This window comes from Anabas testudineus, chromosome 19 (assembly GCF_900324465.2).
Source record: "Anabas testudineus chromosome 19, fAnaTes1.2, whole genome shotgun sequence".
Taxonomy (NCBI): Eukaryota; Metazoa; Chordata; class Actinopteri; order Anabantiformes; family Anabantidae; genus Anabas; species Anabas testudineus.
The window spans coordinates 8,454,012-8,481,250 of NC_046628.1; the positions used below are offsets into that span (position 1 = coordinate 8,454,012).

Here is a 27,239-nt window from a genome sequence, read left to right on the forward strand (position 1 = left end):
AGAGAAGAGAAAAACGTCACTTCAGAGATGAAACTCTGATTGGCATGTTTTATGTTGAGCAGGAGGTTGCTCTACGTGGACATCAGCATCAGTTTCGATATGAGCATCATCAGTCAAACAAGACACCCCAATCAAACTTTGCAGACGTGCTGCTTATGTGCTCTGTGTTTGAAAAACCCACAGACCACACAACAAATGTCAATAATGACTCTAATCACTTTCAAGGCAGAAACACTGCGCAGCAGTCGGGAGGACTCTGAGCAACATTTGATTGAATTATGTTCCCAGTGCCATATTAGCCATATTAGCAACAGCAGTAATGCCTCCAATCCCATCATGAGATTTGTTAAATTAGTGGATCCAGTCTTATTACTATGGTGTTTCCAGCACTGCAGTTATTGAGAGGAAAATTCCAGCAAGCATGCCTCCGTAAAGAGCCTCCACAGTCCTCCAGAGATGTTACAGCATCACGACGGTTCACAAATTATTTCCTGAAAACGACTTGAGCAGATTCCAATTAACTAAACTAAGTGAGAATTAAAAGACATAAATATCATTTTGTTTTGTCAAGTTGATATCACAATTACTCTAAGACACATGGGCATCATTCTGAAAGACACCGACGTGAGACTCCCGCAAAATGAGATGGAATATTGTTTAAGATCATTTTATATTGATCATTACATTAAGAGAGGTGTTCTCCTTACCTGTTAGTCATCATGATTCACTTGGACATGCTCGTCTGACAAAGTTCTCTCCTACTAGTACACTACAGAAACTTCTGTGGTATTAATACTCGGTGACTTTTCTAGACGCCACAGGACTTAATGTTTGATTTGTGTGGGCTGCATTCAGATTTCCTGGAAACGGTTTCTAGGGAGAACATCTGTGAAGCAGACCTCACCCAAAGTAGCGGAGGCTTTTCCAATGTGGTCATTTGTTGATCTGGATAAAGTCTGTGGTTCAAGACACCACATTTCTGAATCTAAATACCAGATACTGAAACACAAATCTCCTCTTTTTACTTGAATACTTTATATCTTATAGATTAATGTTTAATTAATCCTTAATTGGGTACAGCTAAAACAGAACCTCTACAATAAATCCTAATGTCATAAGGGTTATATATGCTTTTTTTAAGCAGCACTTATTTAAAAGGTTTTCGATTAATATTTAACCAACTATATAAACTGTGCTTATGTTCATGTTACATGAAATAGACTATAAGTAAACAGAAAATGTTAGATTAGAGTGATCCTCGGTGGTCAAATGTTAAACCACTAGAGGGAGACCTTCAAGAGCTTAATAAACAAGAACTTCAGTTAGAAAGCATCTTTGCTAGTTTTCTTAGTTAACCAACACAACTGTACCGAAACAAACGAAAACAGTTTTATACAGACATCAAACATCTGTAAATCTGCCAGAGTTTTCATATGGTCCACTAAATTATGCTCCATATAGAGCCTAATTTAGAGTCTGGAAACTGCAGACCAAGGGCGACAGCTTCACTTCAACAATGTGGGACACACTGTGCATCAGCCTCTGTGCAGCAAATCACATCGACAGCATCAGCATGACTGAGAAAATGAAGACATCAAAGTTCAGGCACGGATGAGATGGTGTAAGATAACACTGAATCGGACTTAAATAATCATCAAAACTGTGTTAGTTAAGATGAATAGTGATAATAATTTACAAACAATTCATCTGTTTATTACTGACAAGCAGACAAAAAAGTTGCCATCCACCCGACGCCTTCAGAATCCGACACTGAGAGTTATAGTATCCTTCTGGGGGAATCTATCTGGAGATAATGTGTAATCGATGCAATTGTAAACCAGCATCACGAGTAAGTACACCACTAGTGATATTAATTTAAGCAATGAATGCAATTCAGTTACATAGAATGTGTTATATTTTATTCATGCGCTTCTAAACACTCAAACCGTACTCAACAACTTGTAAAGTACTGGAAACATTATGCAAAAGCAAGGTACTAAATAAACCCCCACATTTCCTCCATAGAGACGTTTTGTTGGCGCAAGATTTGAACAGCTGCCTCAGACTGCTAGCAAACACATATTGTGAAATATCATCTGGAAATACTGAAAGAAGAGATGGCGGAAAGGATTGTTAATAACATCTGCATGTTCTCACAAATGTTTTAATCCCTTTGCGTGTCACAGGCTGAGAAACTACAGTAAAGCAGTTATGGCTTTGCGCAAATCAGCCAAATTATTCAAGCTTTTCTCACCCTGAGAGGCCTGCATGAGGGGCCCAGGCTGACAACAGTCACTGTAATCATCCATTAATATATATATATATATATATATAATACTTTTTACAGAGATCTATATCTATAGTATTTGTTCTGTTGTTTATCCTCACTTTGAGGGCCTGTTATAGATCCCAGAAGCTCATGTGTGTCACTCTTTTATGCTCTTCAACATCTGTTACTTTCAAGTCGTCTGTTAAAAACTCAAACCTCTGATCATTTCAGTCGACTCTGATCTGACCCACAGATGATCTGTCCTCCTGCAGGTTGTCTTTGAATTCATAATCCCACGAGATTCCTGCCCTTGTTCTTGGCCAGTTTAGGCTTTCTCTTGCTCTTCTTGACTGAGTCTTTGTTCTTATGACTGGCTTTAATCTCTGCTTCCCACTGTTTTTTTACCAGTGTATACAGCCTCATTGTGGCCTGTGCGTCTTGGACCTGGGAAACAGTAGAAGAGAGCAGGAAATCAGTTCAAGATGCTACATTTTGTATTCTGAGTGTTCTTTGCAGGATGCCGTTCATTACTGCGTTGACAAATGCAAGCCAAAAGTAAAAAAAAAAAAAAAAAAAAAGTATAACAAATGTATAACCAAGATCCAGAAATGCCACTGCCTCCTCTGAAATTAATTTTGGAAGTTATGGACACTGAAATACTTACTCACTGTCACTAACTAAAGCAACTGGTTTCCACAATTCCCAAACACAGAGTGTTGTCAGAAGAAAAGGTTAATGCAGCAGTGACAACATTCCTGTGTCTTCCCTTTTTAGATTTGTTGCAGGCATCAAATTCAAAATTACCATATATTTCAAAAAAGCAAACAAACAAAAATGATGATGAAAGATTCATCATCTGCTACACTACCTGCCCTGACTCACATATGAACTTAAGTGCCATCCCATTCCTAATACGTAGGTTCAATATGATGTTGGCCCACCCTTTGCAGCTTCAACTCTTCTGGGAAGGCTGTCCACAAGGTTTAGGAGTGTGTTTAGTAAAGTGCTTTGAGTACCAGCTAGGTAGAAAAGCGCTATATAAGTGCAGACCATTTACCATTTACCATGTTTATGGGAATCTTTGACCATTCTTTCAGAAGCGCATTTGTGAGGTCACACACTGATGTTGGACGAGAAGGCCTGGCTCTCAGTCTCCACTCTAATTCATCACAAAGGTGTTCTATCGGGTTGAGGTCAGGTACCGTACTCCTGGCAACCACCTAACCCAGGTTTGTCCATCAGATTGCCAAATGGAGAAGCGTGATTCGTCACTCCAGAGAATGCATCTCCACTGCTCTAGAGTTCAGTGGTGGCATGGTTTACACCACTGCATCTGAAGCTTTGCATTTCTCTTGGTGATGTATGGCTTGGATGCAGCTGCTCGGCCATGGAAACCCATTCCACGGAGCTCTCTGCTGAAATTACACAAGTACTGGAAACGTATTTCTTTATGTGGAACTAGATAAGATCCCACAAGTCCTCTACAGAGAAATTATGATGGCACAAGAACACCTGCCTCAGACTGCTAGGAAAAACATATTGTCCGCGGTCCTCAGGGGACACTAATGTGCAGCGGGTTAGGATGGGCCCCCCATGTTTGAAATGATTTGCATCATTCCATTCTCCTTTTATTTACATGTTACATAGTATACCATGGAGACCATGAACCCTGGTTGTCATTATACTTAAACATCTGTATAAATAAAAGTGGATTAAATAGTTCACAAGGGACACTTAAAATTACAAGTGAGCTGTACAGGATGTGTGGATGACTTACGGATGAATGTTCCCCCTGCTGCACCTTCACGTTGAGAACTTCTCTACAGAGAACTTTCAGTGAGGGTCGACCGCTCTGAAATAGAAAATCATCTCACCGTTACTCGTGATCAGTGGGGTCCACATGTATTTGAGAATCGTACTCATTAAGTACAGAAACACTGGAGTTTCTCCGTTGTGATGTCACCTTTGCAATCTTCTTAAAAGGTTTATATTTCTGAGTGTCCCGGATTTTCTTTTTTGGATGATCCAAGAGTAAAATCTGAAACAGGAGATTGGTTTGTGAGTGCTTTCATTTGATTTGAAAATTATGTTAGTATTCTCCCAGATATTACTACCAGGCTACCTTTAAGTCATTGTGTATGGCATGTCCAACCACTATTCTGCCTTTCAGGATGTCAGCAACCTCCCTCTGCACAGTATGTACATCCTCTCCTTCAGTGGAACAGAGATATTAAATTGTGGTTTAAAAGTGCATGAAGTCTATTTTAATACAAATAATTATAACCTGGTTCAGTTTATCATATCATTCTAAACTGTCTAGTAATACTAATTTGATGCCTCACCATTTCTGATGTCCTCTGGTCGGATGCCACTGACAGCTGTCCTGTAGTCCGTCACTTTCTCTGTGGGTTTCACAAATTTGTCATAGATGCATTTCCCAAACTGGTTCACAAGGGACACTCGAGCCAAGATACTCTCCTCTCCGTCAGGGCCGACTCCAACCATCTCACAATCAATCGCCACAGCTTTGGTGAAGCTAATGTTTGGTGCATGGCAAATAAGAGAGGACAGTGGTCACTCTTTAGTCTCACACTAAACACAAAAGCTCTTTTTCCATCTATTGTCTATGGAAAGCTGCAATGCAAAGACGTACACTGACCGGTCAGTTCTTTAGTTAATAGACTGCATCGCAATTCACAATGATACCCAAGCAAGAAATTACACATTTTCTTGCCCTTTCTAAAGCGGCACAATCCCCATTCTCAACTGTACTGTCAGTGACCTAAATTTGCTTTTAGGCTCACTCTGAGCCACTATGAAAATAGTTTAATAAATAATAATAGTAAACAATCTTTACGTCCTATTTGTAAGAAATGTACCACAACTAGAAATAAAGCTACTAACAGAAACATCATTTGACAGTGTGATGAGTAGTCACTCACCCCTCAAAGGCTTTCTCCTTAACCAGGACGCTCTCCGTGTCATTGTTCTTCTGAATACCCTGCTTCTTCCTCATGATCTCTGCTGCCTCTGCTCCCACAGTTGCTTCAATGTCATCAGGGTCCACGTCATCAAACCAAAGGTCGTCTCTACAAGAGCAGAGAACAACATGTGTGGTTAGCACCTATAATCATTCTTTACCAAAGCATCAGTAGTGCTGTCTATATACTTACTCTGTAGGTTTTGTCTTTTCAACCACAGACTTTATTTTCTTGGCTGCTTGTTCACCGTTTGACTTTCCACTGTTCCCTTTCCTTTTTGGAGCAGTAGACTGTCCTGTCTCCAATACAGCTGGAACCTTCGAGGTCACCCTCGAGTCCTTCGGGACAACATTGTTAGGAACAGTTTTGTGCTTCACTTCTTTCCCAGCGTCTGTCTGCCTGGGACCTGCACCGTTCTTGGAGATATTTTTAGAATCGTTTTTTCTAGCCTCCTTTTTGTGCAAAGCACCATTTGGATGTTTTGGTGTCACCGGCTGCTTCTTCTCGGGCTGACTGGCCTTTAACATCTGTGGAAAATGCACATAGTTTGGGGCAATATTAAGAAGAATACAGAATATGGGTTGAGGTATGAGTGAGCAATCACATACAAGCTCCTCACTACGTTACAGAGACAAAACAAACACTCACCTCTTGTAATACTTTCCAGTTGGCAGAGAACTGTTGGACATCTTTTGGAGGTTGCATTTGTTGAGATGCATCATTACCTTGGTTGTCTGATAGGAGTTTTTTCTTTTTTAACTTCTTTTCAAACCAGTGTTTTTTCTTATTTTTCACGTTGTTTTTCTTCTGAGATGCAGGCTGCTGTGTTTTTGCCTTCACCTTTGACATTATGGCGATGTTCGGAGAAATATACTTTTATTTAGAGGGACAAGTATGTGAGGTCTGTTAATCGTCGTCAGCCACGCTGGACCACCTGAGCACCGTCACTTGATTAACAGGTAAAGTTTAGTTAATTGAATAACAAAATCTCACTAAGAAATGTTCCTCAGAGTAAAATTACCACAGAGTCGCACAAACGCAGAGAAATTGTTCGGATATTTTCCTTAACTGCTGACAAACCTGCTGCTCACTTGTAAAGTTCAGGCGTCCCAAAGCCATGCTGGAATGTGTATTTCCGGTATGGGTAAGAGTTAAATGTGCCCGGGCGAAACATCGCATCGCAACATATCCACGTCTAGTTAACTGCAGTTTAATAATGCAGCGGTTCCGATGTCAGAACTTATCCACTAAGGTTTTTATGATGATATTAATGTGTGAAAATGTTATGTTTTATTGATGGCTTTGCTTTTTAATTTAAAAGCGGAAGGACTTTTCTGGGAAACGTGTCACTCCGGACTGAATTTCACATCGGACCGCATGTAGGCAAGATAGTCGATCGACGAGACTGTGGATGGTTGACAGGGCTAATGTGTTTAAGATCGATTTTACGTATTTTTATATAATCAGATTTATTAATACCTTTGGATAAATACGTTGTGTCGGATATTTCGTGTACATCTCGGTAAATATCCCAAATTCCAAATGTCTGGAAGTGTTGAGAAGCTTTAGCTAAAATGGGGATGTTGTCATTACGCGTATAACTAGATGAACACCTAGCTATAAGTAACTAGATAAACCAAACTTACACGTATACATATGTTCACACCTTCTGGTTTGAAGCTTTATATGTTAGTTGAATCTTAAATTTCTATATCTGTCTTTCGTGTTTATGTTTTGGTTTCAGGTCATGGTGGAGAACTCTCCCTCCCCTCTACCCGAAAGGGCCATTTATGGGTTTGTCCTGTTCCTTGGCTCACAGTTTGGTTTCTGTAAGTTAAATATTGTTATTCCCCTCATCTAATATTCAAATATGAAATACTTCCAATGAAAAAACGGCAGATAATCTAGTTTATACTGTACATTGTCATGCACATACCAAAAACACCAATGTTATTTCAGTGGTTCACCTGCACCACTGTATCTCTGCACCCAGGTCACTCAGCTAAGAATCTGTTTTTGTGAAATATAATATAATATAATATCATACTAATGTATGACTATAATACATAACTACCTTTAAAGAACTCAGAAGGAAAATAATTATCTCTGTCTCTCAAGAGAACCACCTCATAGTTAGGACATAATAATTGTAGATTTGCATAGTGTGTTTGAAAGCACCTGCAAAAAAGACTCTTCACTTCCTATTGTGAAACAGTATGAATTGATATTCAAACAAACAACCCTGTCTACCCTGTCTGCAATGTAACATCTCCCCTCCTTTCTTCCCTCCACAGTTCTGTATTGCCTTTGGGCTTTCATACCCGAAGAGTGGCTCCATTCTCTAGGCCTCACTTACTGGCCTCAAAAGTGAGTTGAAAGCATCCTTGCCTATCCCACCAGTAACTATTAAACCAGAGTATGTACCTGTTGCATGTATTACTAAATATTAGAAGTTGAATGATCTGTTAACTGAAGCATTTTGCCTTGTGTAGATATTGGGCTCTTGCAGTACCGATCTATCTAGTTGTAGCCTTACTGGTTTTTGTGGCGGTGTTGTTTGGAGTGAACATGAACAACACAGCTCCACTCGACTCCGTGGATAACATCACAGGTGAGGTTGTCATAACTATGGCGAATAATTTGAATTCAATTGATAGTATACTAGTGCTACACCCCCCACTACTTAGTAATTAGTACTACAGTCACTTATGTTAAAAGTTAATAGATAAATAATAGTGATTAATAGCATTTTAAAACCTCGTGTATCATATGTCATAATCTCATATCATTATAAATGATACAGATATTTTATACCACACTTCCAGTCAAGAGGAAACAGTCAAATGAGAGGATGTGTTATATATGAACTACCTGGCCCTAAAACCCTTGAATGTCTCCTTTCTGTCACAGATGTGTACGCTCAGGGTCAGAGGCCAGAAGACTGCCAGAAGGGGGGAATACCCAGGCTGAAAGACGTTTCCATTAGCGAAGTTAACCGAATGTTATTTTTGTCATCGAAGCTATAACAAACAGAACTGGACTTGGAAATCAGAAGTAAATGTGCTGGGCGTTTATTGTGCTTTCACTGTTGACACTTATAAAATATGAATTGCAATATGCTTTCTGTATTTATCCAGGAACAATGCTCCATTGGGCAAAGATGCACTGAATAAATGTACTTTATTTTTCTTTATTAGGCAAAAGTGTGACCTGTGTATGTTCAGACATGCTGAATATCTAAAGTAGTTTAAAGTCTGCAACCTACATCTATTACTAGTAATGACCTTGGTGTAAAGGTTATGTTTTATTTTTTCTAATATTATGTTAACTCCTATAATTTGACCTATTTTCATTTATAGAGATTTTGTTCTATACATCTTAAAGCTAAGTATTTGTATCTAAGGTTAGCTGCTTATAAGTTATAACTAACAAATCAGAAAGAAACTTGGACCAGAAAAGTATGGCATATGAAATTAGTCAAGATTTCATATCTACGGGAAAACGAATCAAACTCATCAACCTGCGGTCAAAGCTTGTGTTATGCTGTAAGGTGGTGAAGTGGGATGAGATGATGTGGACTAATAATAAATGATAATAATTTTCCTGAGTGTTTCACTTGAGGATGTCCTGTGACCTCATGCGGCTGCTTTTCGTGGTGGTTTATATTTGCGTCCACAGGGTGGTGGTAAAGCACTGCTTCACGAACTGTGAGGTCATAGAAGAAGACTGTGCTTCCTCCCGTGACTCTCACTACTACTGTTTACCACTGGTCCTTCGAGCTTTGTTGGACGAAATGTAGTACATGTGTTTTTAAAGGTATTTCAGTCAGTCGTAAAAAGATGGCCTTCGCTCTGCCGGTGTGGCTCGGGGTCCAGGATCACCTCCTGGAACATGAAGGAGGGACTCCGAGCTATTTCGACCAATTCGAGGACGAAGCTTTGTTCCAGATGTTCCATCTCACCAGACCCTGTATCGCTTTCATCACAGACACGGTGCGCATCCGCATGAAAACAGTCCCTCTGGATATGGCCTCCCTGACCGTGGACGGTATTGTCATGGTGGCGCTGAACTATTACGCACACGGCGTGTCCTCCTGCGCCGTCCTGCAGAGAGTCGGGCTGAGCCAGGCGGAGTGCGGCACGATCATTAACGCAGTCTCCGGAGTCATCTCGGGGATGTCCGATCAGTTCATCTCATTCCCTGAAACCCGGGACGCCAGAGCCAGCGTCGCCTTCAGGATAGAGAGGGTCAGTGGGATCCCCAGTGTGCTGGGCATCGTGGCTCCTGCTCACTTCAAAATCAGAGCTTCTCCGTATGAGAAGAACAGTTTCAGGTCTTTTGTCAACACCTTGGGTCACACATCTGTCGTGAGCCAGATCATATGTGACTCCGACGGCAACATACTGAGCGTAGAAAAGTGTTGTGTGGGCAGCACATTTGACCAGGACATGTGGGACTCATCGATCAAGGGAAAGGAAATTGAGAAAGACGTTCACGGACCATACTGGGTTATTGGTAAGAAAGGAAATTGGAGACACGTGAGGCCAATTTGATCATAGGAACTTGTTTGTGTGTTTTTACTGAATCTGTCATAAATCCATGCTACACCTTCAGTTTCATCTGTGTTATAAATTACTTCTTACATTACTAATTATAATGGTCTTTTTGTATTAATTGCAGTGTCTTGTGTCTTCATTTAAGGTGGGAAAGGCTACTACTTAAGCAAGCATCTGTTGACTCCTGTGTCAGACCCTGTAAATGAGAGTGAGACCCGCTTCAATGAGGCTCACGCAAAGATCTATGGGGTCATGCAGGCAACACTTGGCTCCATGAAGAGGCGTTTCAGGTGTCTGATGCAACTTGGTTTTGCCCAAGAAGACTCTTTGAATAAAAAGTCCAACATTATCAAGACGTGCTGTGTCCTGCACAACATCGCAAAGAAGTTCTCAGTCCCTCCTCCACCTGTAGCTGGTAAAATTGAGCCCCTGCTCCCGGGTAAGCAGCATTCAGTGCCAGTGGAAATCAACCCAGACGCCCTAAAAGCGAGAGAGAAACTCATCGAGGAAAACTTCTCTGTTGTCTGCAGGAGCCAGGACCTACAGTAACAACAGCCCTGTGGTCAATATGTGAGCAGTAGTAGAAAGCAAAGAGGATCACTGACATATTAAGGACAAACAGTGGAACTTAAACCAAACGTACAATGCAGGATTTATTCCCACCTTGATGCTACTTCCTGTTCTGTTGCTGATCAGTTTGACATGAATACAGAAATGTGACAGCCTGCCAGGTTTCTGTCTTGGGTGCAGACTTGCTAAAAACACATCAGTTATTTTTGTTAATAATAAACACATTGTTGGAGGGGTTAGCACTACTGCCTCACAGCTCATGCATCCAAACCACGGACCGGCTGTGGCTTTTACTCATGGAGCGTACATGTTGTCCCTGTGCCTGTGTGGGTTTCCTCTGGGTACTCTAGTTTCCTCCCACAACGCAGAAACATGCTGTTAGGTCAACTGGGGACTCTAAATTTCCCATAGGTGAAAATGAATGGTCGTCTGCCGTTACATGTTGGACCTGTGATAGACTGGCATCCGACCTAGTAACTGCTGGGATTTGCTCTAGCACCCCTGTGACTATTACCAGGATATGCAGTTTAGATCATGGATGGATGGAAGGAGTTTTTATTTCTTATACAAATAGAAAATCAGATTTATTTTTTTACTAATATTTATACATTTAATAAATCTGATCTGAAAACATTCTGTGGTCATCTGGAGTGTTGTTCCCTTCTAAAATAATATATATATATATATATAATATTGACTGATGAGAAAAATAAAACATCTTCAAGTTAAATAAAATATGCATATACAAGTACGGTAAATAATAAAACATCTTTTTAAAATTTAAGTTTTTCACTAAGTGCATAACAGACAAGGTCGGACTGGGCTGACAGTCTTGTTTAGGGGTTTGAGTTATAGCGAAACTCTTGGAGTGCAGTTGCATTGACATATATCATGTCTGTGTTCTCATATATGTGCTCATCAGTCTTCTCATCTGGCTGCAGAATGTCCATGATGCATTGGTGCAGGAAAACATACTGGGACTGGAAAGAGATAAACCAGAGTTGCAGGGCACTTAAAAAGCATAATTGTTTCTACTATTGTGTCTACTGTACGTTCACATTGTGTGTGGATGACATTTCCTATGTAGAATTGCTAGAAAAAGGGTTAATGCATATTGTCAATGTTGCTAACTTTTTACCTCCGTCTGCACCATGTGTGGTCGATTCAATCTCATTTTGTGCACAAAACCATTGATGTCCACCTCTCCTTTTTTCTCTAGCTGCTGAAGGAGCACATCCAGGGCAATAATAGTGCCTGTCCTCCCCACTCCAGCACTAAGTGAGAGATATAACAAGCTGAACAGTTATAGCCCAGGTAAAATGCTCATCACATAGTTGTGCAGTTGGTTTGAAAGTTGATGTAAATGTTTGCAGTAGCTATTTATGTTGACTCAACGTCTAAATCACTGTATTTAACCTTTGTTACCTTAAAGTATAAAGGTGCCCAAGACACAGAATACACTAGACGACACTGTACCTGCAGTGAACAACAGTGGGTGCCCCAGTCCTTTCTCTCTCTATGTGCCGTCTCACCAGTCCTCTGAACTGCATCAGGACTTCGGTGCACTGTGGTACTCCATGGTCAGGCCAGGAAGTGAAGTGGAAATGTTTCACAGTGCGCTGTTCTGAGGTGTTTCTCTATGAAGAAGATTCACATAGAGAAATTCAAATACTCTAGGACTGTGTCTTGAACCAGTGTAGCGGTTGGTAAATGACACCTAAAGTCCTCATAGTGTATTTCAACAAGCAGCATTTAAACATTCTTTACCTACAACTTTACCTGTAAAATTCATTCATCTGTTTTGCTTTTCAAGTTGGAGGTATGTTAATACTTAACCAATTCAGTTACACCATATACATTTTAGAAATGTTTCATACATGTTTCACATTGAAGTCTCTCAATGTCCAGTTGGGGTCCTGTTGCTCAGATGTCATGGTGACCAACAGGTTTCCGTAAAGGCAAGGAGTACTGTTTGCAGGCCAGTATCGCTCACACTTGGTCTAGGAAAATAAAACATACAGAAAGGTTTAGGTTATAAAGTCGTTCTAGCATTACTGTAGCAAATGACCAAAGTGTCAATAAACAAAAATTGTAAAAATCAGTATATTATCAGTCATATTAAGGCCAAAAAAACAGAGTGCATAAACTGTCTTAAACATAAAAGCTAATTATTAAAGCCCTGAAAATGAGATTTGAACGTTTTTTCAAATTTGGCGATAAAACATTGTCAGATCGTCCTGAAGACTCACCCGTCCACCTTCAGTGCAGTTAGTTACCATGACGACGCCCCCCACTGTTTGCTCCCAGATCATCCTCCAGAAATCATTTACTGTAGATGGTAAAGGACCCTGAGTGGCAATGTATTCTCTGTTGCTGTTGTAGCCCTTAAAAGTAATAAATTAAAGTTAATATGTACATTTCTGTTCAGCATGAAATAAAACCATAGACTCAAGAGATCTGGCCTGAATGTATATGAATGTACACATGCAGATGTTGTGGCAACTCCATACTGTATTTGTTCCAGACTGTGAAAGGTTTAAACTTATCAAACCAATCCTTCCTTACAAATGAGTTTTTTTAAATCGTTGTCAATTATCGAGTAATACTTACTGGCATATAATTGGCATTAATGTAGTCAGAGGACTCACTGGAATCGGAAGTAGTTAGCTTCACTCGACACCAGTCATCTAGGATAAAACAACAGATGTTTTAACTGTTAACGCAACGACAAAGGAGACACTTAACTAGAATGAGTCATTTCATGAGTCTCTATTTCATATTATAACGTTGTCGAGCATTCAGCCTTACATGGCAGCACATTGTTGAAACGATTCTTAGGTTTGTTCTCAGGAAGAACAGCTACTTTTTGTGTCTGCTCTGTGCCAACAGGAATGAGGCTCTGCATGAAAGATAGGAGACAACACGACATGTCAATGAGGCTAAAGTCAAAGAAAGGCATCATAAATAGTGCAACAACAGTACCAGAAATACACAGTTACCATCCTACATAATACAAAATACAACAGAGAAGATAATGGAGAAAAAAAAAAGTGCACCTCATATTCAACACTGAAACCTCTGTTGTCATCCATACTTAGTTGATGGAAGTGAGCTGCAAACATGTCCACAGAAATAGCACTAAAAAACATAAAAGTAGAATACCTGTTACATATTAATGACGAGTCTGCAGTCAATTAAATTTAATTTTACATGGAGGACATTTTCACATGTGGTAAACAACAAATTTTCTTCCCCTTTACTACACAGTAGAGGATTGATAGTGGTGTTAATCCTATGAAGAGATGATCAAATATTTACTTACCTGCACTTTTTAGTAACTAGTTCACATCCACTAATGAATGTTCTTTTTCTGCTGTGGGAAAGAAGCAACAACGTTTACTTAACATTTGAGGGAGATTATATGACTGTGTTGTAGCTGACCGGAGCATCACCAACCTGATTAAATCTGGTCTTATAAACAAAATGAAGATAGCCAGAAAGACCAGGACACAAAAAAGCAGAACAGCGAGAACAGACCCCGCGATGACCCCTACAGATAATAAAATCTGGGTTAAATGCCTTGAAACACAGTAGACCTATCTATATTTGAGACAGTCATTGTCTTTGTGTTACCACTATAACATATTTTGTATTGTATGAAAAATGTAATAATTCTAAACATCAAAACCAAGGATCAAGCAAGTCCTGTAACTGATGTTAAGCAGCACAATAACGAGTGAATATAATGATAAAAATGTACATAAAGAAACACTGACTCACCCCTTGGATCAGTAGAACATTTAAAAACAAATGGCTCTGAACTCCTTACAGTTCCAGAAAATGAAGCTAGAGATACTTCATATGTTCTGGCAGGTAGGAATCCAGGTATCACAATATACTGTACTGTGTTCGGTATCTTCTTAGGTTTTCCAGTCACATTCACCTCTACATCAGTCCACATACCAACAGGTTTATTCCAGACAATGCGGATAGAGTAGCCAGCTGCCCAGTACTCACAGTGAGCAGTTAGGCCTGGAGGAACTGAGTGGAACAAGTGCAAAAATGCCTTTACTATGATACACATTACAAGTTCATGCATATCTATACTATACTATAGACATATTTAACGAAAATTAACTTGAATAAAATCCACCCTCTAATTAAAAAAAGATGTTTTATTCTCTTCAAAAAGAAGCACTTCACAATAAGATAACTGATAACTGATTAATCACCAGTCATCCCAGCTATCCTAAAGTGAGGATTTGTTTTCTGTTTTGCATGGTGAATAATAGTGCTTGGCTTCTGACTGGAATCTGAGTAGGACACATACAATTCTTTCATTTTTTTTATCAATACAATTAACATACAATCAATAAATTAACTGATTAAGAAATAATTTGATGCAGCCTATATAATCATATTGAACCATTTCAAGCTGCTTGTGGTATGTGTGTAAAAAAACATTACTGATGTTTTTCCTTTGACTATTATCAAATATTTATTTGGTAGATCTTTAAAGTAAAGATTGATAAATATTATATTAACACACTGCAGACACATATTAAGTGTTAAGACACACTTGTACTTACGAATTGTAAGATTGTGGCGACACTGTTGATATGTTTCATACATCAGAGACACCTCATAGGTTGCACCAGGGTAAAGGCCAGTGAAGGACACATTGTTACCTCCAAAACTGACATGAGTTTGTGATCCATTTGAGGCAGTTGCATTCGAGAACAAGCCTTCTACTATTCCTTTGATCGACGAGTTACCAACATGCCAGGCTACACTGGCACAGTCTATGGCTAAAAATAAGAAAGAAAAGTATTCAGCACATAATTCAAACAAAGGAGGACCAACTTGTGTCTTACAGGATCTGAACTTGAATGTCTTTCTACCTACATGACTTTCTACACATGGAACAAAATTGTATCATTAATTCTGACAAATATTGAATGATGTTGGCCTGCATATACCTGTCACTGTGACGTTTTCATAAGCAGTGCTGTTGAGTTCTTCAAACACTGTAGTCACACTGTATTTATACATCGTTCCAGGATTGAGGGAAGTGACTGAATGTGACACAACATCTGAAGACACATTTTTGATATCTGCCACATCACTGCCATTAATCTGAAGCAAGTAGCTCCAGTTTCTGTCCACATTGATCCACTTCAGAGTTATGCTTGTCACAGAACGTTCACTCACATTTACAAAAGGAACCTTTGGGGGAACTGGTTAAAATAAAGACAGATTCTTTTCACCACAGAACTTGAGGGATCGTTATGAAATAAATTTGCTGACACTTTCCAGAGAATTACTTTTAGAATTCCTTATTCACAAATGACCATTTTAAAATCACCTACCTGTCACAGCAGTAAATGTGTATCCAGTGCTGTTGACTCCCTCAAACACAGTGACAAGAGTGAAATGATATTTTGTCCCAGCATTAAGTGAAGAGACCTCATGTTTGACTTCTGCTTGAGATGCGCTGATGTTTTCCTTTTTGGAACTGCCATTTTTATTATATTGTAGGATGTAAGTAGAGATGTTGTTAACCGGGCTCCACGTCAGAGTTATACTGGTCTCATTTCTTCCCTGCACTTCCACCTTCTTAACATTTTCGGGAGCTGAAAAGATGCAAGAGGACACATTTGTTTCACTCAATGAGCTGAGAAATGGATTTTTGAAATTACAACAATTCAAGCATGAATTGATGTTACTTTTTACAAGTTCCTATCATTATAAAAGTGTTTTCAAAACAGTTCACGTGAGAGAGCAGTCCCCACGTTAACATACTTAAATTAGATACTGTCACAGAGCTCTGTCATGGTTAATGTTATTCACCTTTTTCAATTTGGACATCTTACCTGTAACAGCACTGAGGTTTACTCCAGTGCTTCTGACATTTTCAAACACAGTGAAGAGAGTGAACTTGTATTTATTCCCACTGTTGAGATCTGAGACTCTGTATGTTACTGTTTCATTTTCTGCTAATGCAGTGATGTTTATCACTTTGTCACTAAACTCAAGTGCATAGTTGATGAATGCATCTACTTTTGTCCACTGCAGAGTTATACTGGTCTCATTTTGTCCAACTGATCTGAAGTTTTTTACATCAGGAGGAACTGGAATATAAAAGATGTAGAGAAAGAACTATAAAAAATAGATTTAAAAAACAACATCACAGCAAGTAGCTCCAGTTTCTGTCCACATTGATCCACTTCAGAGTTATGATTGTCACAGAACGTTCACCCACATTTACAAAAGGAACCTTTGAGGGAACTAATTAAAATAAAGACAGCTTCTTTTCACCACAGAACTTGGGGGATAGTTATGAAATAAATTTGCTGACACTTTCCAGAGAATTACTTTTAGAATTCCTTATTCACAAATGACCATTTTAAAATCACCTACCTGTCACAGCAGTAAATGTGTATCCAGTGCTGTTGACTCCCTCAAACACAGTGACAAGAGTGAAATGATATTTTGTCCCAGCATTAAGTGAAGAGACCTCATGTTTGACTTCTGCTTGAGATGCGCTGATGTTTTCCTTTTTGGAACTGCCATTTTTATTATATTGTAGGATGTAAGTAGAGATGTTGTTAACCGGGCTCCACGTCAGAGTTATACTGGTCTCATTTCGTCCCTGCACTTCCACCTTCTTAACATTTTCAGGAGCTGAAAAGATGCAAGAGGACACACTTGTTTCACTCAACGGTCTGAGAAATTGATTTTTGAAATTACAACAATTCAAGCATGAATTGATGTTACTTTTTACAAGTTCCTTTTCATTATAAAAGTGTTTTCAAAACAGTTCACGTGAGAGAGCAGTCCCCACGTTAACATACGTAAATTAGATACTGTCACAGAGCTCTGTCATGGTTAATGTAATTCACCTTTTTCAATTTGGACATCTTACCTGTAACAGCACTGAGGTTTACTCCAGTGCTTCTGACATTTTCAAACACAGTGAAGAGAGTGAACTTGTATTTATTCCCACTGTTGAGATCTGAGACTGTGTATGTTACTGTTTCATTTTCTGCTAATGCAGTGATGTTTATCACTTTGTCACTGAACTCAAGTGCATAGTTGATGAATACATCTACTTTTGTCCACTGCAGAGTTATACTGGTCTCATTTTGTCCAACTGATCTGAAGTTTTTTACATCAGGAGGAACTGGAATATAAAAGATGTAGAGAAAGAACTATAAAAAATAGATTTAAAAAACAACATCACAGCAAGTAGCTCCAGTTTCTGTCCACATTGATCCACTTCAGAGTTATAATTGTCACAGAACGTTCACCCACATTTACAAAAGGAACCTTTGAGGGAACTGGTTAAAATAAAGACAGATTCTTTTCACCACAGAACTTGAGGGATTGTTATGAAAATATATTTGCTGACACTTTCCAGAGAATTACTTTTAGAATTCCTTATTCACAAATGACCATTTTAAAATCACCTACCTGTCACAGCAGTAAATGTGTATCCAGTGCTGTTGACTCCCTCAAACACAGTGACAAGAGTGAAATGATATTTTGTCCCAGCATTAAGTGAAGAGACCTCATGTTTAACTTCTGCTTGAGATGCGCTGATGTTTTCCTTTTTGGAACTGCCATTTTTATTATATTGTAGGATGTAAGTAGAGATGTTGTTAACCGGGCTCCACGTCAGCGTTATACTGGTCTCATTTCGTCCCTGCACTTCCACCTTCTTAACATTTTCAGGAGCTGAAAAGATGCAAGAGGACACACTTGTTTCACTCAACGAGCTGAGAAATGGATTTTTGAAATTACAACAATTCAAGCATGAATTGATGTTACTTTTTACAAGGTTCCTTTTCATTATAAAAGTGTTTTCAAAACAGTTCACGTGAGAGAGCAGTCCCCACGTTAACATACTTAAATTAGATACTGTCACAGAGCTCTGTCATGGTAAATGTTATTCACCTTTTTCAATTTGGACATCTTACCTGTAACAGCACTGAGGTTTACTCCAGTGCTTCTGACATTTTCAAACACAGTGAAGAGAGTGAACTTGTATTTATTCCCACTGTTGAGATCTGAGACTCTGTATGTTATTGTTTCATTTTCTGCTGATGTAGTGACGTTTATCTTTGAATCATTGTAGTGAAGTGCATAGTTGAGGATTGCATCAACTTTTTTCCACTGCAGAGTTATACTGGTCTCACTTTGTCCAACTGACTTGAACTCCTCTGCATTACTAGGAACTAGGATGTACAGAGAATTTAGTCCTTCTAAATATATACAATCATTATGTTTCTTTTGGCAAAAAAAACTTTGAGTTAGATATTGTGACAGTGCCCTGGTTCATGATGTAGTGCTGTATCACAAAAAAAAAATCTTACCGGTAACAGCACTGAGGTTTACTCCAGTGCTTCTGACATTTTCAAACACAGTGAAGAGAGTGAACTTGTATTTATTCCCACTGTTGAGATCTGAGACTCTGTATGTTACTGTTTCATTTTCTGCTAATGCAGTGATGTTTATCACTTTGTCACTGAACTCAAGTGCATAGTTGATGAATGCATCTACTTTTTCCCACTGCAGAGTTATACTGGTCTCATTTTGTCCAACTGATCTGAAGTTTTTTACATCAGGAGGAACTGTTATATAAAAGATGTAGAGAAAGAACTATAAAAAATAGATTTAAAAAACAACATCACAGCAAGTAGCTCCAGTTTCTGTCCACAGAACGTTCACCCACATTTACAGAAGGAACCTTTGAGGGAACTAATTAAAATGAAGACAGATTCTTTTCACCACAGAACTTGAGGGATCGTTATGAAATAAATTTGCTGACACTTTCCAGAGAATTACTTTTAGAATTCCTTATTCACAAATGACTATTTTAAAATCACCTACCTGTCACAGCAGTAAATGTGTATCCAGTGCTGTTGACTCCCTCAAACACAGTGACAAGAGTGAAATGATATTTTGTCCCAGCATTAAGTGAAGAGACCTCATGTTTGACTTCTGCTTGAGATGCGCTGATGTTTTCCTTTTTGGAACTGCCATTTTTATCATATTGTAGGATGTAAGTAGAGCTGTTGTTAACCGGGCTCCACGTCAGCGTTATACTGGTCTCATTTCGTCCCTGCACTTCCACCTTCTTAACATTTTCAGGAGCTGAAAAAATAGAAGAGGACACACTTGTTTCACTCAATGAGCTGAGAAATTGATTTTTTAAATTACAACAATTCAAGCATGAATTGATGTTACTTTTTACAAGTTCCTTTTCATTATAAAAGTGTTTTCAAAACAGTTCACATGAGAGAGCAGTCCCCACGTTAACATACGTAAATTAGATACTGTCACAGAGCTCTGTCATGGTTAATGTTATTCACCTTTTTCAATTTGGACATCTTACCTGTAACAGCACTGAGGTTTACTCCAGTGCTTCTGACATTTTCAAACACAGTGAAGAGAGTGAACTTGTATTTATTCCCACTGTTGAGATCTGAGACTGTGTATGTTACTGTTTCATTTTCTGCTGATGTAGTGACGTTTATCTTTGAATCATTGTAGTGAAGTGCATAGTTGAGGATCGTATCTACTTTTTTCCACTGCAGAGTTATACTGGTCTCACTTTGTCCAACTGACTTGAACTCCTCTGCATTACTAGGAACTAGGATGTACAGAGAATTTAGTCCTTCTAAATATATACAATCATTATGTTTCTTTTGGCAAAAAAAACTTTGAGTTAGATATTGTGACAGTGCCCTGGTTCATGATGTAGTGCTATATCACAAAATAAAATCTTACCAGTAACTGCACTGAGGTTTACTCCAGTGCTTCTGACATTTTCAAACACAGTGAAGAGAGTGAACTTGTATTTATTTCCACTGTTGAGATCTGAGACTGTGTATGTTACTGTTTCATTTTCTGCTAATGCAGTGATGTTTATCACTTTGTCACTGAACTCAAGTGCATAGTTGATGAATGCATCTACTTTTTCCCACTGCAGAGTTATACTGGTCTCATTTTGTCCAACTGATCTGAAGTTTTTTGCATCAGGAGGAACTGGAATATAAAAGATGTAGAGAAAGAACTATAAAAAATAGATTTAAAAAACAACATCACAGCAAGTAGCTCCAGTTTCTGTCCCCATTGTTCCACTTCAGAGTTATACTTGTCACAGAACGTTCACCCACATTTACAAAAGGAACCTTTGAGGGAACTGGTTAAAATAAAGACAGCTTATTTTCACCACAGAACTTGAGGGATAGTTATGAAATTAATTTGCTGACACTTTCCAGAGAATTACTTTTAGAATTCCTTATTCACAAATGACCATTTTAAAATCACTTACCTGTCACAGCAGTAAATGTGTATCCGGTGCTGTTGACTCCCTCAAACACAGTGACAAGAGTGAAATGATATTTTGTCCCAGCATTAAGTGAAGAGACCTCATGTTTGACTTCTGCTTGAGATGCGCTGATGTTTTCCTTTTTGGAACTGCCATTTTTATTATATTGTAGGATGTAAGTAGAGATGTTGTTAACCGGGCTCCACGTCAGAGTTATACTGGTCTCATTTCGTCCCTGCACTTCCACCTTCTTAACATTTTCAGGAGCTGAAAAAATGCAAGAGGACACACCTGTTTCACTCAATGAGCTGAGAAATTTATTTTTTTAATTACAACAATTCAAGCATGAATTGATGTTACTTTTTACAAGTTCCTTTTCATTATAAAAGTGTTTTCAAAACAGTTCACGTGAGAGAGCAGTCCCCACGTTAACATACTTAAATTAGATACTGTCACAGAGCTCTGTCATGGTTAATGTTATTCACCTTTTTCAATTTGGACATCTTACCTGTAACAGCACTGAGGTTTACTCCAGTGCTTCTGACATTTTCAAACACAGTGAAGAGAGTGAACTTGTATTTATTTCCACTGTTGAGATCTGAGACTGTGTATGTTACTGTTTCATTTTCTGCTGATGTAGTGACGTTTATCTTTGTCTTATTGTAGTAAAGTGTACAGTTGAGGATTCTATCTACTTTTTTGTTATACTGGCCTCATTTTTTCCAACTGACTGCATAGAGAAATTATTCCTCCTAAATATGTAAAATAACAATGACTCTATTGGCTAAACACTTTGAATTTGTGTTAAGAAGAGTAAGGGTAAATAGGCAACACTACAACATATTGATGTGAAAAATGACTATTTTGTTTTGTGAAAAAATGTCATACATAGTCATAGACACCTCTTTCCATTTAAATTATAAGGAGCTATACTGTAAAGAGATACTGAGCAGAAATATGAAATTAATAATAAATATTATATTATTAATATGATGTTAATGATTTTTCAGATTTTATCTTGTTGACCTGATGGGCAATACCAATTGTTAATGTCATAATAATAATACTATAGTCAAATAACATTATAGTATAATTACTAAAGTATGAAAATGCTTCTTAAATTTGCATAACACAAGAAATAGATGGCTTATATACTTTAATGTGAGCTACCAGTTTCAGCTTTAAATGTGTATCCAGTGCTCAGACACAGTGATGAGAGTGAGGGATAGGATCCTCATACTGATACATACATGGTTTTATTGTTGAAAGAGTCGTCGATTGAGCAGTCTGCGTTGTGGCTGTTGTTGGTGATGCTGTGACGGAGCCAGTGACACCCTAAAAACAGAAAACTATTTGTTTAAGAATATAGAGAATGACCTAAACCAAAAATGTCAGTTTGACTTTATACTGTACAAAACTGACAGATATTTAATTCTGACTATGGTTTCTACACAGCTGAGAAAACTACAAAAATATATGTAAGAGCAAAGCAACTTCTACTTTTAACTATATCAAAATATTCAAAAATCAACACTGTTACGTACGTATATCATAAACAGTTTGAGAAAAGTATAGCTATAACTGCATAAGTGGCAAATGCAAATTATGGTCCAGAAATTAGCATTTTGTTTTGTCGCTATATTGATTTTTCTAGAAGATATAACAAAATAACAATAAGTGTTATACAGCTCTCCTTACATATTTTACATTAAGTTATTTCCTTAGTTGTGCCTTTGTTTCTCTGAGGAAGTGAGTGGAAATAGATTACTGTTGCTGAGAAAGAATTTATTAACATTGCAGCATCTAAAAAAGCCCATCATTCTCAGGTTGAGCAACAGTCTTTTTCAGTTTCCTGAACTTGAGACAGTGTAAAATCCATCTAAACTTAGTGTTGTCATGATGCATATCACGCTTTGAACTCTCACTGTGGCTTTGGCTGTACAGTTTCTTTTTGTTGAGGGTCACCCTGCTCCTACATAAAGAAACACTGATCAATCCTAAAAAAGAAAGATCAAAAAACAACTTACCCAAAGTAGACTTAGAAGGACCCACAACAGGAAGTGGTCTGAAGTGATTTTGAAAGACAAAGGTCTCATCGCTGCTATGGCTAAACGCGCACTATGAACGTAATTCCTTTGTTGTCCCACGACTCTATTTTATGTAATGCCACTGTTGTGTTGACAAAAACAACACTTGACTAAGAACTTCTTCTTGGTCTGACGGAGTCCGAAATTAACTTTATTCCTGTGGTGTTGACTTTTAATTCTTAACCATGTCCTCCTTTAGTAACCTCTGGTCTCCTCTCATATTGGCAAGTGACTTAGTAAATAGCTTCTTCTCCTTTTTTACCCTTGTACAACCACAGAGACCTTTGCCCCGCCTGTAACTTCCTTATTAACTGCCATAATGTGCAGCTTGTCAAAGGTATGTCATTTAAGTAAATTTGTCTGTTTTACATGTTTATTGGCTGTAATTTCTTTATTTCTACTGTATATTAATCACAAGCAGTTCTATGTTTGTGACTGCCTGTATGCTTTTATGATGTGTAAATAAAAAACTTTTCTTTAGGCTTTATCCATGAACCAGGTAAAGCCTTTTTTTAAGGTGTTTTTTTTACTGTGTTTGCTCGTTTTTAGATGGTTTCTTAGTTAAAATGAATGTCCATTCCACACCACACACAGCTGAACTGCTATGACTGTACAGCAGAGCTGCTTTTGGTATCTTTGCATTGTCTCACTCAGCAGTGATATTTATAGCTTCTTGTGGTTGATATATATAAGGAACTGTGAACAGAAAACGTCGCCTTTAACTTCATTTTTAACAGAACACTGAGTTTAGTGTTCATGGTCTTATATTGTGGTGCAGCACTCAATAAAAACATTTGTATGTCAAAGACGACATTGTCCAACATCGTCCATTGGGGAAACATGAGAAGGAAGTTAACACTCATAAATTATAATAGTTTTCCTCATCTGTTAATATTGTAAAATATTACTCAAAAACAGAACTACAAAGAGCTTCCTTATTGGATAGTGACTTTAACTAGTGTTTATTTTAAAAAGCACATTAATGTATAATGTAATAGTGTAATAATATAATTTTTGGCCTGATAATTTGCTCTTCTCTTATGACATTTTAAGATCTGTGCTTTACATGTAATATAAGGTGGAACTTATATTTAACATGGAGTTCATGTTTTGAGTCTCTGCCTGTGCAATCTGCATAGTGAGTGTGTCAGTGCCACAAATAAACCCCATGGAGGCAACAAGCATCTTATATATCAATTTTACAACCACTACAGCTGAGAATAAAATTGAGTTTTTTAAAACAAACAAACAAACAAACAAAAAACAATGTAATTTTACTACAAATTTCAGGTGATTTTGTGGGGCAATCCTTCAAGACAAGCAGAACTAAACTCATACCATTTGTTCTACGGTCCATCAAAAGTCTGGCTCAGACTGACAGTAGATAAGGTCAAGCTGTACATTGTACTATATGTTCATAGACCAACAGATCATTTTCTGCATGTTTATTCTGCCTGTTGCGTATTCTGTGAGCACAACACTAAATCAGTTGCACTCTAAATCAGTTACTTTCTTTTTGACTGACACAGAAAAGCTTGTGGGTTTTATAACAGCTGTTTCAGTTCCCCCATTAGTTCCCCCATTTTGCTTCACACTTACAAACTCTCAGGAGACTGCATGTACTATGTGCAAAATCTTACTATGCTTGTTATCTACCCACACTGCCACCACATCACACACCACTCCATCTTTGATATATAATGTGTCTGCACTTATTACCAACTTGTAAATTTGGTTTACTATCTGCACTCATCTACCTAAATTTTCGGCTTGGAATAAGCAAGAAGAAGTTAGGTATGAACAACTTAAGGATAACTGGTCTACATTAGGAAAAAATGGGAGTACTAAAGAAGAAAAGGGTGATATTACCTTAGGAAATTTCTTCGGATGAGCCTCCAAGGGAATTTATTAACAGGTGTAATTGGTTTCTAATCTACTGTTCCACAATCAGTCCTGTAGGTGTCGGTAATGGACCTACGAGCTGGTTTACAGCCGCCCATGAAAGCCAAAGAAGAAGAAGCCGTGGGCGGCTGCAGCTTGCTGATCTATAAACAAGAAGATAAAGTCAGTCACAGTGCTGCAAAAGTGGGGTGCTGGGTGCTTTACAAGTGAGCAAGCAGGTCTAAGTCCCGCTGCCTTAACATTAGACTTTGTCCGCAGTCAGACTCAGCTAACATCTGTGTGGTAAGTCACGTTAACTAGTTAATGTTCAGTCGGTGCTAACATGGCTAACCTCAGCCAACTGTGTGCAACATGGGCTAGCTGCTGGCGATAACTGTGACTTTTCAGCAGATATTAACCGAGCTTCAGTTCACAACAAAAGCTTATAATGGCAACGTTAGTTTAACCCAGTATGCACCTGATTTAAAGCGTTACCAATCTGAACTAATTTTTAACACAGATCTGTCAGGTGGATATTTCATTGAAGCGGTTAGTGTTTGTTTTCAGTTGAGGGAAGTGGTAAGAAATATTATTTCCTGTCCCGTTCTTTGCTAAAAGACGGAGTGCATGCCTGAGGTTGGTGTTGTTTTATGTTATTATTACTGGCATCAATTGTAGTGATTTTCTGTGTTTTAGAAATGCAGTCTGTGGTTAAACAAAACCTTCATTCGGAGACAGAAGGAGACATCAACAACCTCATCAACCTGAAGCTCAGCGCATCCTACACCTACCTCGCTCTGGTAAGATTTCTACAACAGTAAAATTAATGTTAGATTTTAGATTTCCCCTCTCTTCTCAACCTGCCTACCGTAATTTCTGAATATCTTGTTTCTCTCATTTCTTTTAGGGGATGTATTTTGACAGAGATGATGTTGCATTGCCAAATTTCTCCAGTTTTTTCCTGGAGCGCTCAGGGAAAGAGAGGGAACAGGCTGAGAAGCTCCTGGAATATCAGAACATGAGAGGAGGCCGAATTCTGCTCCAGACTATTGCTGTAAATCCACAACATAAACTGTTGAGCACATTTTCTAAGCTGTTGTTTTTGAGACTGAATCAGTTTTTTGAACCAACTTTCTGTTTAGAAACCAAGTAGGGAGGATTGGAAAGGTGGTCTGGATGCAATGTCCTTTTCCCTCGATTACCAGAAGTCACTAAACACATTTATCCTTAATGTGCACCGAAGAGCTGGCAACCACACTGACCCTCATGTAAGTCTGGCACTGTGAGATAGACATAACTGCTACACGTTGTGAGACGTTTAGATGTGCTATAGTTAATATGAAGACGCTAGCTGCAGTGTTGGACTTAAAAGTACTGCTTTAATATGGGTTAGGCCTGGAATATTTAAGGGATGATTATTAAATATTACCTGTGTCATGATTCATGACCTACTTGATTACTTTCATAGAATTACTCACATCCTACTCACTATTTTCTATCTTGCCTCTTCTGCAGCTGACTGACTTTCTTGAGGGGCACTTCCTCACTGACAGTCATGACACCATCAAGAAGATGGGGGATTACGTTGGAAGCCTGACCCGCATTACTGATTCTCAGACACATGGTCTAATGGGAGAATACCTCTTCGATAAACACACTCTGTAAGGTCACAGCATAAGCTCGACATTTCAAAAGAGACCCAGCCCGAGAAGCTAAAAGTAAAATAACATGAAATACCTCAATTTGAAACTTGAAAACCACAGTGGAAAAATGTTCTTGTTAATATGGTGCTGAAAACTACAGATTTCCTAAGCCGTTAAAAGAAGTCACACATTTTATATTTGAATCATCTCATACATTCCATTTTGTTTGAGGTTTTAACCTTCACAGCCTTCAGTAAAGGCTTGTTGCCATTCTGAAACCAGCATAATTTACAAAAATATTGAATAAAGTCCACTTTTTCTGGCACCTTGTGTTTTAGTCTTTTTTGTAAAGCAATTTAACAGGTGAACTCTGCCCAAGTGTTAAGTCGTCTGCTCTCTCACAGCCTCAACATACTTTTTCTAAGGTCACCTCTTATCCTATAGACCACTGTAGATAACTGTGCTTACTCACTGTTGGGTGAGGTAATGATCAACAGAGGCCACCACACAGCTTGTGGTTTTAAAAAGTCTATGCTGCTTCTAAGTAAATTATATGTTTTACCAAAGATGTGATTCAGCTGTAAAAGTTTGTCAACAAAATGCATCACGGTATGATGAATTTCCTTTGTTTTTTCTGACAATATTAACAGAATGTTCTGTTAATTATCTAGTGGCATTGTTATTATCCATGAACATGCAACAGTGTTTAGCAAACCTATTTGGAGAATGATTAAAATGGTTTTCCTTGTGTCTAATTTTAACTAACGCTGAGCTGCTATCATAATAAGAAGTGACCAAAAGCTCTAATATAAATGCTATTAAGGTCACAACATACAATATTTGCTGTTTCTTTGTGTTTTTTCCATTTTGTTTTCTCTCTGCAGTTCAGTAAGTTAACTATAAGATGAGGTTGTTG

At 38.3% G+C, this 27,239-nt stretch overlaps 6 protein-coding genes across 14 annotated transcripts in view; 3 read left to right on the forward strand and 3 right to left on the reverse strand.

Annotated features, from left to right (window-relative positions):
• LOC113156489 (potassium voltage-gated channel subfamily C member 1-like) overlaps positions 1-804 on the reverse strand; it is a 47,030-nt gene extending 46,226 nt beyond the window's left edge. Inside the window, exon 1 of the mRNA XM_026351664.1 lies at positions 708-804. Within this exon, the coding sequence (XP_026207449.1) occupies positions 708-721 (14 nt within the window). The 5' untranslated portion in view covers positions 722-804. The remainder of the gene's footprint in view (positions 1-707) is intronic.
• Positions 805-1,750: 946 nt separating this feature from the next.
• On the reverse strand, positions 1,751-6,375 carry rexo4 (REX4 homolog, 3'-5' exonuclease). Its single transcript, XM_026352255.1, has 8 exons — positions 5,899-6,375; positions 5,443-5,777; positions 5,212-5,358; positions 4,612-4,805; positions 4,392-4,480; positions 4,233-4,307; positions 4,047-4,121; positions 1,751-2,713 (listed from the first exon to the last, which is right to left on the reverse strand). Exons 1-8 carry the CDS (start codon positions 6,097-6,099, stop codon positions 2,555-2,557), a joined length of 1,275 nt encoding a protein of 424 aa, XP_026208040.1. The 5' UTR covers positions 6,100-6,375; the 3' UTR covers positions 1,751-2,554.
• Positions 6,376-6,638: 263 nt separating this feature from the next.
• Positions 6,639-8,443, forward strand: pigp (phosphatidylinositol glycan anchor biosynthesis, class P). The gene is made up of 5 exons (XM_026351216.1): positions 6,639-6,772; positions 6,995-7,079; positions 7,545-7,617; positions 7,743-7,861; positions 8,161-8,443. The coding sequence occupies exons 2-5, from the start codon at positions 6,998-7,000 to the stop codon at positions 8,274-8,276; spliced, it is 390 nt and encodes a 129-aa protein (XP_026207001.1). The 5' UTR covers positions 6,639-6,772; positions 6,995-6,997; the 3' UTR covers positions 8,277-8,443.
• Positions 8,444-8,986: 543 nt separating this feature from the next.
• Positions 8,987-10,382, forward strand: si:dkey-197c15.6 (putative nuclease HARBI1). The gene is made up of 2 exons (XM_026351215.1): positions 8,987-9,765; positions 9,952-10,382. Exons 1-2 carry the CDS (start codon positions 9,090-9,092, stop codon positions 10,353-10,355), a joined length of 1,080 nt encoding a protein of 359 aa, XP_026207000.1. The 5' UTR covers positions 8,987-9,089; the 3' UTR covers positions 10,356-10,382.
• Positions 10,383-11,180: 798 nt separating this feature from the next.
• On the reverse strand, positions 11,181-23,156 carry ptprh (protein tyrosine phosphatase receptor type H). Of its 9 annotated transcripts, none has more exons than XM_026351205.1 (26): positions 22,740-23,156; positions 21,963-22,047; positions 20,716-20,979; positions 20,169-20,426; positions 19,774-20,031; positions 19,269-19,532; positions 18,752-19,009; positions 18,356-18,613; positions 17,850-18,113; positions 17,302-17,559; positions 16,797-17,060; positions 16,250-16,507; positions 15,746-16,009; positions 15,356-15,613; positions 14,966-15,184; positions 14,157-14,417; positions 13,833-13,926; positions 13,699-13,746; positions 13,433-13,514; positions 13,185-13,275; positions 12,987-13,063; positions 12,626-12,760; positions 12,254-12,376; positions 11,853-12,013; positions 11,515-11,650; positions 11,181-11,356 (listed from the first exon to the last, which is right to left on the reverse strand). In XM_026351205.1, exons 1-26 carry the CDS (start codon positions 22,806-22,808, stop codon positions 11,213-11,215), a joined length of 4,851 nt encoding a protein of 1,616 aa, XP_026206990.1. In that variant the 5' UTR covers positions 22,809-23,156; the 3' UTR covers positions 11,181-11,212. The 9 variants fall into 9 exon arrangements, with proteins under 9 accessions (XP_026206990.1, XP_026206989.1, XP_026206992.1 ...); XM_026351204.1 differs by having other exon boundaries at positions 13,699-13,749; XM_026351207.1 differs by lacking the exon at positions 19,774-20,031 and having other exon boundaries at positions 13,699-13,749; positions 22,740-23,155.
• A 1,651-nt stretch (positions 23,157-24,807) lies between these two features.
• zgc:56095 (ferritin) lies at positions 24,808-26,648 on the forward strand. The gene is made up of 5 exons (XM_026352260.1): positions 24,808-24,983; positions 25,377-25,480; positions 25,588-25,734; positions 25,823-25,948; positions 26,196-26,648. The coding sequence occupies exons 2-5, from the start codon at positions 25,379-25,381 to the stop codon at positions 26,343-26,345; spliced, it is 525 nt and encodes a 174-aa protein (XP_026208045.1). The 5' UTR covers positions 24,808-24,983; positions 25,377-25,378; the 3' UTR covers positions 26,346-26,648.
• The last annotated feature ends 591 nt before the right edge of the window (positions 26,649-27,239 follow it).

What these genes read in the sequence shown, in the direction of transcription:
- rexo4 (XM_026352255.1), bottom strand. Translation starts at nt 6,099, where the DNA reads ATGTCAAAGGTGAAGGCAAAAACACAGCAGCCTGCATCTCAGAAGAAA. An exon ending in AAGGAGAAAGCCTTTGAGGG is followed by an intron (nt 4,806 to 5,211) that starts GTGAGTGACTAC and finishes ACCAAACATTAG; the next exon opens with CTTCACCAAAGCTGTGGCGA. An exon ending in CCATACACAATGACTTAAAG is followed by an intron (nt 4,308 to 4,391) that starts GTAGCCTGGTAG and finishes CTCCTGTTTCAG; the next exon opens with ATTTTACTCTTGGATCATCC.
- pigp (XM_026351216.1), top strand. Translation starts at nt 6,998, where the DNA reads ATGGTGGAGAACTCTCCCTCCCCTCTACCCGAAAGGGCCATTTATGGG. An exon ending in CTCACTTACTGGCCTCAAAA is followed by an intron (nt 7,618 to 7,742) that starts GTGAGTTGAAAG and finishes TGCCTTGTGTAG; the next exon opens with ATATTGGGCTCTTGCAGTAC. An exon ending in CTCCGTGGATAACATCACAG is followed by an intron (nt 7,862 to 8,160) that starts GTGAGGTTGTCA and finishes TTTCTGTCACAG; the next exon opens with ATGTGTACGCTCAGGGTCAG.
- ptprh (XM_026351204.1), bottom strand. Translation starts at nt 22,808, where the DNA reads ATGAGACCTTTGTCTTTCAAAATCACTTCAGACCACTTCCTGTTGTGG. An exon ending in CACATTTACTGCTGTGACAG is followed by an intron (nt 15,614 to 15,745) that starts GTAGGTGATTTT and finishes TATTTTAACCAG; the next exon opens with TTCCCCCAAAGGTTCCTTTT. An exon ending in GTTTCAGTGTTGAATATGAG is followed by an intron (nt 13,276 to 13,432) that starts GTGCACTTTTTT and finishes TCTTTCATGCAG; the next exon opens with AGCCTCATTCCTGTTGGCAC.
- si:dkey-197c15.6 (XM_026351215.1), top strand. Translation starts at nt 9,090, where the DNA reads ATGGCCTTCGCTCTGCCGGTGTGGCTCGGGGTCCAGGATCACCTCCTG. An exon ending in CGGACCATACTGGGTTATTG is followed by an intron (nt 9,766 to 9,951) that starts GTAAGAAAGGAA and finishes TCTTCATTTAAG; the next exon opens with GTGGGAAAGGCTACTACTTA.
- zgc:56095 (XM_026352260.1), top strand. Translation starts at nt 25,379, where the DNA reads ATGCAGTCTGTGGTTAAACAAAACCTTCATTCGGAGACAGAAGGAGAC. An exon ending in TTCTGCTCCAGACTATTGCT is followed by an intron (nt 25,735 to 25,822) that starts GTAAATCCACAA and finishes CTTTCTGTTTAG; the next exon opens with AAACCAAGTAGGGAGGATTG. An exon ending in GCAACCACACTGACCCTCAT is followed by an intron (nt 25,949 to 26,195) that starts GTAAGTCTGGCA and finishes CCTCTTCTGCAG; the next exon opens with CTGACTGACTTTCTTGAGGG.